The 12,668-nt window shown below is 40.0% G+C and overlaps 2 protein-coding genes across 2 annotated transcripts in view; one reads left to right on the top strand and one right to left on the bottom strand.

Moving 5' to 3' along the window:
• Positions 1 to 674, top strand: part of elp1 (elongator acetyltransferase complex subunit 1) — a gene marked incomplete in the record, with an annotated part of 42,068 nt that extends 41,394 nt beyond the window's left edge. Inside the window, 1 exon segment of the mRNA XM_014030130.1 lies at positions 575 to 674.
• On the bottom strand, positions 532 to 11,910 carry LOC106533709 (inactive carboxypeptidase-like protein X2). The gene is made up of 9 exons (XM_014030132.1): positions 11,612 to 11,910; positions 9,339 to 9,494; positions 6,794 to 6,903; positions 6,578 to 6,717; positions 5,768 to 5,852; positions 5,521 to 5,680; positions 5,352 to 5,440; positions 2,452 to 2,575; positions 532 to 1,034 (listed from the first exon to the last, which is right to left on the bottom strand). Exons 1-9 carry the CDS (start codon positions 11,883 to 11,885, stop codon positions 547 to 549), a joined length of 1,626 nt encoding a protein of 541 aa, XP_013885586.1. The 5' UTR covers positions 11,886 to 11,910; the 3' UTR covers positions 532 to 546.
• Between the last annotated feature and the right edge of the window lie 758 nt (positions 11,911 to 12,668).

Here is a 12,668-nt window from a genome sequence, read left to right as displayed (position 1 = left end):
GTTGTCAGGGAAACTGTAAACATCCTGTAACCACGGGCAGAACTTCCTGTGATGATCCGATCAGAGCTGAAACAGCCTTTAGGAGACCCAGTACCAAAAGCCTGATAGAGGGACAAAAACTGTACAACATACTCAAAGTCCAACATTTTCAGTGCTGTACATTGACTTTAGTGTACAAAAAAAAACGCTCCTTAAGCACTTTCTGAGCTGATGAACGACAGTTCACACAACCACCCTCCAGATATCAGTAATCCGTGCGTACGAATTGCAGAAACTGTGAGCACAGTTTAGTAATCCGTGCGCTTAGTTTAGTAATCCATTCGCTCAATTTAGTAATCCGTGTGCTCAGTTTAGTAATCCGCTCAGTTTAGTAATCCGTGTGCTCAGTTTAGTAATCCGTGCGCACAGTTTAGCAATCCGTGCGCTCAGTTTAGTAATCCGTGCGCACAGTTTAATAATCCGTTCGCTTAGTTTAGCAATCCATGCACACGGATTTCCAGCGGCTGTTTTTTTTCTCCCACTGACCCMCGGCGRGCTCCGTAAAAATTAAACGAGTGACGTCTGTTTCTGACTTACGAACGCTTCCTCAGAGGTGTACTGTTCAGGGATGGGGAAGTAATGGTTGATGAGTTTGGACCGGTCCGTCTCCAGCTCGATGGCGGTCCACATCGCTGAGTTGAGGTCGGCGAAGTTGTGGTTCATGTCGATGCCTTCGTAGCTGTAGCGCCCCAGCGCCCAGCCTGCCAGCTCTGAGCCCTGCGGATGAAAGGAAGAGAGGAGTTTGTTTGTTTTCTCCGCTCCGAAGCGGTCCCCGAGGGTCTTGTGGGGTTCTGGAACCTTCTTGAAGGCCATCTCGTATCCATCGGGGTTCATGGAGGGCAGCAGGTGGATGCGAGTCTCTTTGACCAGGCGGACGACTCGCTGGTTTCCTCGCCTGTACTCCTGGCACAGATACTGCATCAGGTTGAGCAGGAGCTCCCGRCCCAGCACCTCGTTCCCGTGCATCCCTGCGACGTATCGAAACTCCGGTTCTCCTGCAGGGGGGCGGAGTCAGAACACACATGAGACAGATCAATACCTCCACCTCTCCAACAGGGGCGGAGCTAGACCGTTTTGTAAGGGGTGCTACAGGGGGGGCCACATACAAATAAAGAAAAGCACTCTGGATATGAAAATTCAAGATGGYCGCCACAGCTAATTCCAAATAATTCAGCTGTTTTAAAATAAACATTGAGCTGAAATTTTAGGATCACAGCTAAGAGTGATCCAATGCTGGTCCCAACTTATTATTCAGCGATTTTTCAACAAAAAAAAGCTCAGGATTTGTGTAAACACGGCTGAAAACAAACTATTAAATCCTAAATGCTGATGAAAAAAATTCAAGATGACTTTAACAGACTAAAATTCAGCCATTTGAAGACTTATAGAGAAGAAATTGGTGGTGGAGCAGCCAAGAATGATCACATGCCAAATGCTGATGCTAATGCTATATTAAGCTAACTGCTAATGCTGTAGGTGCATGTTTATTTCATGTGTTTTTTTCCTGGCGAAAATATTATTTAAAAATATGCCAATGCAAATGACAAAAATATGAAAAACACAACTGCTAGAAATTTTTAAATGTTTATATCGCCATATTTTTTATTTAAAACGTATTCTTTTCTCTCACTTCGTCCGACATTACAAGCATAAAAAAATCTCCGGTTGGGCCGCAATGCATTATGGGATATGTTGGGCCAGAAAGGATCCATTGGACCAGTCCTTCAATTCGGGCCAAAGGAAGGACGCATTTGTCTATTGACTTGTCCTGCTGCCCTCATAAATGTCCTGCTGTCCTCATAAGTGTCCTGCTGTCCTCATAAGTGTCCTGCTGTCCTCATAAATGTCCCACAACACCACAGCTCCTCAGCTCGTTCTAAATCCAGGAGGAAGTTCTTTCTGACCCTCTCTGTTCGTCTCCATCATCATCCTCAAACCAAAGATGGCGTCTATGGTTTTCTTTTCCATTATTTGATAGGTAATGAAATTAACAGTTTAATGAAAGTAGAATAAAATAAAGTTTARTAATTTTAATTGCTTGCTTTGAAAAAGCCCATTCTTTAAGGTTAGTGGTAGGATTGTGACTAATCTTAATCTGTGAGAAGAACTGATGTCTGAACTCAGATCCAGCTGAGGTCCTGAGTATTTTCCAGCCTCGCTCTGCTCGTCACTGCTGTGTTTTTGGCGGGAACATATCTTCACTTCTCTGCCATGTGGGCGGAGCTCCAGGGGCCAAAGAAAACATTTGTAGACCTCAGAGCAAACAGAGGAACTCTGTGCTGCTTTGGGTTTACCAGACTCTGTTTGAGTGACACAAACACATCTACTGCACAGATCCCCTCTGACCTTTGACCCCTGACACCGCTGTGTGAACGGAGAGTATCTGAGGTCAACCAGGGCTGTAAAACTCACCCAGYTCATGTTTTCCTGGGTGATCTGAGATCTCCATGACGTAGAGCTTCAGACCYGTGTAGCTCTTCCCGATGCTGTAGATACGAGTGATGTTGGGACACTCCTCATTCACCAACTTCATCAGCTGGATAGAAAACATACATTTCATTATTTATATCTTGATGTTAAATACTTTTAAATCCTTATAATAAAAAAAGTTTTCCTGCTTCTTCCTGTTTTTTTTTTCTCCACAAACCTTTTTCAAAATCGCGGCAAGATGTTTGGATGTCCTTTGTGTTTTTTTTAGCAAAATAAAACAAGTTGATTTTCTACGTTCAGCTTCGGTGTTGCAGAGAAATTTTAAAATAATTCTCACTGATGAAGGATTTGCTGTAAACTTAGTTTTATTTGATTTTCAGTTGTTATTTGGATTGAAAATTAAAGAGAAAAAACATTAAAACGGAACAAAAAAAGCTAAAAATGGATGTGTTTTTGTAGGTTTTCGGATCTGCGATTCAGGGGCGGAGCCACAGGGGTGCCTCCCACAGCACCTGATTGGCCACTCCAGGTGCCGCCCCCAAATGATTGACAAGTGGGGGTGAGGATCCCATTTAGCAATAAAAGATGGTCCGTTAGAGAAAAAACAAAGTGTCTAATCCACCTGTCATGCAGGTGGATTATCTTGTGTAGAGGGAACCTACTAGTGTGTGAAGGAAAAAAAAACTTTTCTAAACAAATGAATCGGCCAATTTACATGAAAATTTCTGCTCAATGTGTACAAAAATAGCTGAATTGCAGCCAGTTGAATTTAGCTTTGGTGGAATTATTTTATTTGATTTTAGAATCTATCAGTCATCACTCTCAGCTACCACCAAACTAAATTTCATCTAAATATCTTTAAAGGGTTAAAACTGAGATTTCAAAATGACATGGGGATAGCTTTTGGCTACTACTTTACTAAATTTACTGAAATTAGTTTTGGCGGCCATCTTGGATTTTGTATTTACATTCAGATTTAGTTAAAGCTTCTACTACTATATAAATTTTCAGTTGTGTATTCAATGGCTGAAATATAGCCCTTTAGCGGTTAGCTTAAATTGGAACTAGCAATCATTGGCTGYGTCTCAATTCATGGGTTGCAGTTGACGTGGGGCACATTTGTCCCTGAAAAAAACCTGAAAACWTGAGTATCCTACACGGCCGACAGTATCCCAGAATTAATTGTGTTGTCAATAAATTAAACAGGAAAACAAACACGGCACAGTTTTTTTATTCTTTATTTATGGCGGCATTTTTGAGGGGGTTTACGGCGGACTTTAGAAATTTAGTGAGATTTATTCATTTCGTTTTAAAAACAAAAAATATAAATTAAATAAAATGAAAGGCAGTAGATGAATAAAATAATCTTACATTATAGAAAAAAATCTTATAATATGGACTGAAAAATGTAAGTTTAGCAACTTAGCTGAGGAACGTTTTGTTTAATAAGACACACGGTTACAAGTACTGATACTAGAGCTAAACTCAAATTATTAAATCGTTTTATATATTTATTTGTAACGTTTTTCTACTAAAACTGAATTTTGTGAAGTTAAACCTTGAAAAAACAACTGAAGCGATGTGATATAAAACGTCCTCCGTAGACGAGACCCTCTCATTTCACAGCCGTTTATGCAGCCGACASGAGCGACCTACGGCCCACGTCGACTGYGGTCRATGGGGGGCACGGTCTACGTCGGCTGCAATTATTATGCTATTATTATAGCTACTAACACACTTTTCACTACGTTTAACCACTAATTAGCTTTGTGGTGTTTTTATTTTTTAGCTAACCTTTTGCTTCTTTAGCTTCCAGCTAGACTTTGGATGCTTTGAGCAATATTTAGCCTTTGGTTACTTTTAGCTTTCAGGCATTTTTTGCTTTTTCATCTCTCAGCACACCTTTTCTTATTTTCAGCTTTAACTCCAATGTAGCTACTTTTATCTAAGCTTTTGCTACATTTAGCTTTTAGCTAGCCTTTTTTTTAACTTTTGGCTTTTAATCAGTCTTTTGCTACGTTTAGTTTCTATAAACTATATAGCTATAAACTATAGCTTCTTTAGCTCCTAGCTAGTCTTTTGCTAATTTTAGCATTCAGGAATCCTTTAAGCATTCTTACTTTTAACTATTAACACACTTTTCACTACTAGCTAGCTTCATGATACCTGTCTTTTAGCTGACCTCTTGCTTCTTTAGCTTTGCTTTCAGGCATCCTTTTGCTATTATTTTTAGCTTTCAGCACATATTTTGTTATTTCAGCCAGCATTTCACCTTTTTTAGCTACTAGCTAACTGTTTAAAACTAGCCTTTTGCTAATTTTGCATAGCCTTCAGCTGCATTTGGTTTCAACTACAATTTTTGATTCATTAGCATTTCACTAGCTTTGTTTACTTTTACCTTGCCCATTGCTACTTTAAGAGATTAGCTAACTTTTTGCTATGCTAGCTTCGACTTTGCTTTCTGACTTGAGACACAGCCGTTCTTGGCTACACCACATATTTCAACTCAATTAGTCTTAAAATAGCTGAAATATAGTCACTTAAATTTAGCTGTGGTGGACATCTAAAATTTTCAAATCCAAGGCAGTTTTATTTATTTAAATGTGCCCCCCCTAGAAAACATCTTGACCACCTCTGTGCCACCCTTTGCAAAAAAAAGTCTAGCTCCGCCCCTGCTGTGATTGTTTCTGGTTTCTGAGGCTCAGCCTGTGCAAACAGGATAGTGATGAAAAACCCAAAACCTGCTGCAGTGTTTGCTTTTGGTCAGACTGAGACCACACACACACCTCTCACACACTCTGTGGAGGATTTTACAAAACCACCACCAGGCAGCCTCCCCAGCAGCAGACTAGAGTTTATACAGGAAAACAACAGTTCTGTACTTTTCTCATCTCCTTATAGTTGTGATGCCTGAAGTCCAGTTTGTCTTCAGAACCTGTTGGCTCGACCTGCCATGGATACATGTTAGGATCTGTGGAAAGAACAAGAGGAAGGTTGTAGCACAAACAGAGTAAACACAGATAAAACAACCGATTCATTAGTTTTTAATACCAGGAAGCGGACAGCCCAACACCTCAGCTCTCAGACAGATGTCCCCCTGTGTCCCGTTCTGGTACCAGCTCTGTGGGTTGATCCGAATGTAGCGCGCCACAGTGGGAGCGCTGAACAGGGCCAGGACAGGAGTCTCTGCGTCCTGGTTTCCTTCAAATACCTGCAGCACACAGAGACACGCTGAGTGTTTTACAACCTGAACACTGAACAGAAAAAAGTGTTTAAAAGAAGTGAAATAATGGCTCACAGCCTCTTCGCTCCCGTTCATGCACGGCTTCCACAGCAGAGTGTCGTTACTGAACTGAACCTTGTAGGTGTGGACCACATCCCAGCTGTGCAGAAAAAACACACACGTCTCATGAACACAGAACACACAGGAGCACTTTGTAGAAAGTAAAAAACATAAAGTTACAGCAGATTGTAGTTTATTGTTAGTTTACTTCTGCACACTAAGTNCAGAGAGGCTAGTGATTAGCATGGATAAGCTGGTGTTAGCATCAGAGAGGCTAGTGATTAGCATGGATAAGCTGGCATTACCATTGAAGAGGCTAGCGACTAGCCTGCAAGGAAAGCCAATCAAACAAATCGAATGGTGGAAATGATCGATTGAATCAAATTTTTGAAGACTTCCTTTGCAAACATGATGAAGGACAACGAACTGTCTAACCACATTCCCAAGTATTTGTAATCTGTAACCTGTTCAAGGATTGTTCCATCTGTTGTAGTGAAGACCAAGTTGGGGGTATTTACATTTTTCTTACAGTTAAACCATAGAACTTTTGTTTTCTTAGCATTCAAGGATAATTCCACATTTGCAAAAGCATTTTGAACATCCAAAATGTTTTGTTTTAGTGACTGGAATACTGTTTCAGGGGATGGACCAATAGCATACAAAATAGTGTCTTCAGCGTACAAATGTACAGTTGTGGAACGTCATTAATATAAACAGTGTGGAGCCAAGGATGCAACCCTGTGGCACACCTTTGGAAACACAAAGAAATGGAGAATATTCTGAGTCTATATTCATGTACTAGTCATGTTTCCTACCAACACTGACCTCCAGATGGAGTTGCGTCCTTGCAGGATCACGCCTGTGAAGCGAGTCAGTCTCTGAGCGTCGACCTCCAGCCACTGATTCTTGTCTCTGAACCGAGCGCACCAGGCTCCGTCATAAATATCTCCATCCTCTGTTCCAGACTGAAAAGAACGTAACATTAAGCAGCAGATGTGGAACAGGACGGATAAAACAAACGTTTCTGGTCTGTTGGGGTACCTGGATGTTGAGCCGACCTCGGTGAGGCCCCAGACCTCTGCGTTTGTAAGACGAAGCCTTCAGTTGGGTGTCTTTCACCTTCAGGGACTCCAGACCCAGAGGGGGGCATTCTGACAGTCAACAGATCATCTGAATTTAAATTTMATTATCTTATCACAACAGGAGAGGGGTTAATAACATTCTAAGTTTCTCAGATTGTTTGATGCACATGCAGTTAAAACAACTAATAGGCCTAAGGCATGAAAAATTAAAGCTAAAGGTTTGTACTGCTTTGTTAATGCAGCCAAGAAAAAAAGCAAGAGGAGTGGACTTCCTGCAAGTCCAGACCAAGTGATRCTCAGAGAAATGACAAAAATCCATGATTGTTACATCTCAGACCAATACAAATACAATTTAAAAAAAGGAATTAAAAAAACTATCTGAGGTGGTTTTGGGTTTATTTTAGGATCTGTTAAATGGTAAAATATTTTCCCATGCATAATTATGTTATCTCGAGAAAACCACGTTTTATCAAGATAAATTATTTCCAAATGGTTCTTTGGAGATGAATTATTTTACTGATGATTTTCTCGAGATAACGAGTGAACTTCCCGATTATTTTTCCAGAGACGAGTGAATTTCCTGATGGTTTTCTGGAGATAACGAGTTGTTTTACCAATGGTTTTCCAGAGATGAGTTAATTTACCGATGGTTTTCTGGAGATAAGTTAATTTACCAATGCTTTTCTGGAGATAACGAGTTGTTTTACCAATGGTTTTCCAGAGATAAGTTAATTTACCAATGGTTTTCTGGAGATTACGAGTTATTTTACCAGTGATTTTCCAGAGATAAGTTAATTTACCGATGGTTTTCTGGAGATAGAGTTATTTTACCAATGGCTTTCCAGAGATGAGTTAATTTACTGATGTTTTCCGGAGATAAGTTAATTTACCAATGGTTTTCTGGAGATAACGAGTTATTTTACCAATGATTTTCCAGAGATAAGTTAATTTACCGATGGTTTTCTGGAGATAGAGTTATTTTACCAATGGCTTTCCAGAGATGAGTTAATTTACTGATGTTTTCCGGAGATAAGTTAATTTACCAATGGTTTTCTGGAGATAACGAGTTATTTTACCAATGATTTTCCAGAGATAAGTTAATTTACCGATGGTTTCCTGGAGATAACGAGTTATTTTACCAATGGTTTTCCAGAGATAAGTTYATTTACCAATGGTTTTCTGGAGATAAGTTAATTTACCAATGGTTTTCTGGAGATACCGAGTTAATTTACTGATGTTTTTCCAGAGATAAGTTAATTTACCGATAGTTTTCTGGAGACAACAAGTTAATTTACCAATGGTTTTAAGGAGATAAGTTAATTTATGGTTTTCTTGAGGAAAAATCTTGTTATCTCAAGAATACGGTCATCAAAATTTTGTGATAATGACATAAGTAAATCGTTTTTCTAAGAAAACCATGGGAAAAATTATGTGGAAAACGTCTGCTCTCAGCTTCAGTATACAACCCAAGACGATTTTTTTAGACCAAAAAAATGAAAATTAAATGTGACAAAACATGTTGGAAAAAAAAGAAATCAATTACAAAAGAAACAGAACATTTGATGCAACTAAAAAATTATTATTAAGGTGAGGAAATCTGATCTGATCATTTGTGGTGAATAGATTAAACTGAGCCTAAAGAAGCAGAAACTGGACTGTCTGGAAGCTGCTGGTTCAGCTCAAAGTGCTTCTTAACAAGAAGGTTTTTAAAAATAAATAGAAAGCAGAAACTTATGAAAATCTTTTCACCATTTTGCCTTGTAGTCCCACAGAACCTTCTCAGTTGCTTGTGACTGAAAAAGTCTTTGGTGCTGCTGACCTCTGGACTCGAGCCAAACCCCAAATTTCTCCTGAAACCACTGAAGCTGAGCCAGAGGGAGCTGGCAGAACGTCAACAATGTCCAACCGGGGGGAAAATGTTTAATTATTACTCAGCTAAAGCAGTCCCAAACTCAGCTGATCAACCAGACAAATACAGGAGAGGAAATGAGACATGGGATCATTGTCCTCTTCAAATCTGTAGGAAAACTGTCCAGGAAGCAGCTCTGAACAGTTCGTTTAGAAAAGAACAAGCTCTCAATGAAAYGAGGAAAGTCAGTTTCATTACTGAGAAGTTCAATGAAGCAGAGCATCCCAGAGGAAAACACAAAATCTTTGTTTCTCCTTTAATGAGACGCAGGAGAAGCTCCGGATGCTGCCGGTCTTTTCATTAACGTTTATCAGAGTAAAGTTTGTGTTTTCCTTTACAACAGCACATCTCACATCAGACAGAAACGTTAAGAGCCGACTCAGCAAACACCCTTTTGTTGCTTTTTTTTGTGTTGTTTTGATGAGAATTCAGCGTCCAAATTTCTACTGAAAGCATTTCATGTTGATGGACGWGGCGATAAAACGCTCCCTGCTTCCTGCTGAATCATCCAGAGAAGAAACTCAAAACAACAAAAGCAACAAAATCTGCAGTATTTGCCYGTGAAACCTGCCTCTGATCGACCTCAAATACGTACGTGGAACCGTTTCTCTGGATGCTGATTGGCTCACACCTTTTTTCACCTGAGGTTTTGTTTTTAGAACAATCTTTGTCTTCCGTCTGAGGATCTTTGCTTTCTTCTGAAACGTTTTAGACTTCTTTGCTACATTAACGCTCCGTCTGAATCTCCTCGCTATAAAAATAAAAAGGTAAAACATTTTTTACGCAGAGTTAAACAGAATATTTCTAAATAAAACATGTATTAAATGCATTAAACTCCGAATAATTAAATGCATTTTGTGTATTCATACACTTCTTAAAATTAAATGACAATAAGTTTGTTTTGGGGAACCTCAGGGTACAGTCCACAGTCCCCTGGGGTTCCTGGCAGTTTCCTCCAGCTTGAGAAACTCTGTGATAGAGCTTTAAGCAGCATCCCACACAACACACAGGTGTGGGCCAGACCTGGTACTGCTGGCATTGCAAGGGGTTTGTCAAACGGATATGGGCCAGGTCTGGCAATGATGGCACTGTTTATATGATGGCATTCCACAACTGGCCCAACTGTGGTTTGGTTTATGTGCACCAGTTCTGTCAATGCCACCACTGACCCAGTGGTGTTTTGGTTTATGTGGTGCTGGCCCAGTCACAAACCACCTCTGGAAATCTACATCTGGACCACCAAAGGGTCATCATCCTTGGCTGTATCTGGACAGAGTATTTTGTTGGCCAGATCTAGTACTGCTGGCATTGCAAGTGGTTTGTCAAACAGATGTAGGCCAGGTCTGGCAATGACAGCACTGTTTATACAATGGTATTCCAAAACTGGCCCACCTGTGATTTGATTTTTGTAGTACTAGCCCATTCATGGATCACCTCTGACAATCTACATCTGGGCCACCAAAGGGCCATCACCCTTTATAGTATCTGGACCAGGTGTTAGAGGGTTTTGTGGGCCATATCTAGTACTGCTGGCATTGCAAGTTGTTTGTCAACTGGATGTGGGCCATGTCTGGCAATGATGGCACTTTTTATGTAATGGCATTCCATAACTGGCCCACCTGTTGTTTGGTTTATGTGGTGGGCCAATATTGTCAATGCCACCACTGGCCCAGTTAAGTTTGGTTTATGTGGTGCTGGCCCATTCATGGACCACTTCTGACAATCTACAACTGGGCCACCAAAGGGCCATCATTCTTTGCAGTATCTGGGCCAGGTGTTGGAGTTTTTGTGGGACAGATCTAGTACTGTGGGCTCTCCAAGTGGTGTGTCAAACAGATGTAGGCCAGGTCTGGCAATTATGGCACTTTTTATACGAGAGTATTCCAAAACTGGCCCAACTGTGGTTGGTTTATGTGACACTGGCACCATTCATAGACCACCTCTGGCAATCTACATCTGCACCACCAAAGGGTCATCATCTTTTGTGGTATCTCGGCCGAGTGTTGTGTGGGCCAGGTCTGGCAACGATGGCACAGATTATATACAGAACCAGACCTGGGTTTAATGCAGTAGTGGCCCCTGAGGACCAAAAGATGACGACTATGCACATTTGATTTTCAGTCTTTGAGCTCAGAGCTAGTGATGATGGTTTGAACCGTAGATGACGGGACATTCAAAGCCTTTCTAATTTTCTGTTGAACTTTATTTTGAAATTACTTTTTTTTTCACAGAATAAACTTTAAAAAGCTCTTTTGATGCTCAGCTGTTGCCAATAATTTAATTAGCTGTAAAATGCTTTTCCAGACGTTTCTTATTTATACAACTTTTACAACCTTTGGTCCGAACTTTTTGATTTGTGTTGCTGCAATAAAATTCAAAATCACCCCATCAAAATAAAACGCATGTCCCAAATTGGAGTTGTAATTTGACACGGTTTCCTGTCACAATGTGGCAGAAGGAAATTGTAATTTGTCTTTTGTTTCTGTTCTGAGCCATCACACAGACCATCTGGGTTTCATCAACATCACCCCCCACCTCACCCCCCCAGACACTGACCACAGATATTCACTCTGCAAACCTTCAGATTCTTCATCAGTGAATCACTGATCGACAAAACAAGCTTGATGAATGTTTTAATAAAACTATCAGAGCTGAGTTTCTGTCAGGTTGTTGTGTCTTGGTTCCAAATTTAAAAAATGGTGACATTTAAGGTTTTAGTTGTTTTCAAAGGAATGAGTCTAAACATCCAAAACTGCAAAAAAGGGTGAAAAAAGAAATGCAACTTGATTCCATCCTAGCTTCACAGAAACAGTAACTGCACATTTAATCTGATCATTAAATAATAAAATCAGTTTGACTTCCACTCACCAAGCTCAGGAGGACCTTCTTCATCAGTTTTGGACACTCTTCTCTCTCCCTCTTCACTCAGGCGTGCAGCCTGGAGGCTTTCATTTGTTGACTCTCTGTTGCTTCTCGTGAGCTCTGTGGGTCTGCCTGCAGGAAAAAGGCTCCCAGTCGAGGTCAGATTTGCACCAGGAGCCGCCGTGGATCTCCCCGTGGACGTGTCGTCAGCAGTGAGGCTGTGGGTGAGGATGAAGAGGGTGAAATGTAAAAGCAGGAATGCAGCCATGGTGAGCCTCATGTCAAAGAGCTCAAACACTAAAGCTGCTGCTGTCGAGCTCTGTCCTCTGAAAACTGCTTCCTTCCACTCACACTCATTTGGAAATTAAAATAAAACTGGTTAAAGTTGGATTTTAAAAATAAAACATGAAATTTCATTTGCTTCTCCACAGGAGGAAAAAAAACCTTCATTTTTTTCATTTAATTTCAAAAATATAAAAATGTCAAAACCAGCAACAATTTCTTTAACAAACACTAAAGTCATTTATCATACTTTGTTATATTCTGATAAGATGTTTTATAGCAGAGAAAATAGATAATAAATTCAGAACTTTTAAGTTCACATCTCTGCTTAGAACCAACTTGGGCTTTTATTTTGAAATCCACACTAACAGCCTCTTCTTTCAGTGAAAAAAATTGACACCCCTCTGTTTCTGAAGAGCAGCTCCTCACCAGAAAACATGTTTGTTTTGGATTGAATTCCATCAAGTCTACACTTTTATTTGAAAACTAAAAGCTGATTTTGGCTTTTTTTTTTTTTTTGTGGCAAACATCTAAACTTTTTTCAAAAACTTCTTCAAAACTCCTGAAACTGTTTGTAAGGAAACATGTTGGCTTGTTGTGTTTGAAAAACAAACTGAAGTACATTCAATTTCAGTAGAGTCTGAGATTTGTAAAAAAGAAAAATAAAATGGAACTAAATCAGGAAAATACGGAAGAGGATTAGGGCCACTGAAAAATAAAAAAAGAAATTCTGACTTTAATCTCAGAATTCTGACTTTAATCTCAGAATTCTGACTTTAAT

This window comes from Austrofundulus limnaeus, unplaced genomic scaffold (genome assembly GCF_001266775.1).
Source record: "Austrofundulus limnaeus strain Quisiro unplaced genomic scaffold, Austrofundulus_limnaeus-1.0 Scaffold1003, whole genome shotgun sequence".
Taxonomy (NCBI): domain Eukaryota; kingdom Metazoa; phylum Chordata; class Actinopteri; order Cyprinodontiformes; family Rivulidae; genus Austrofundulus; species Austrofundulus limnaeus.
This window is presented reverse-complemented; position numbering and strand designations above follow the sequence as displayed.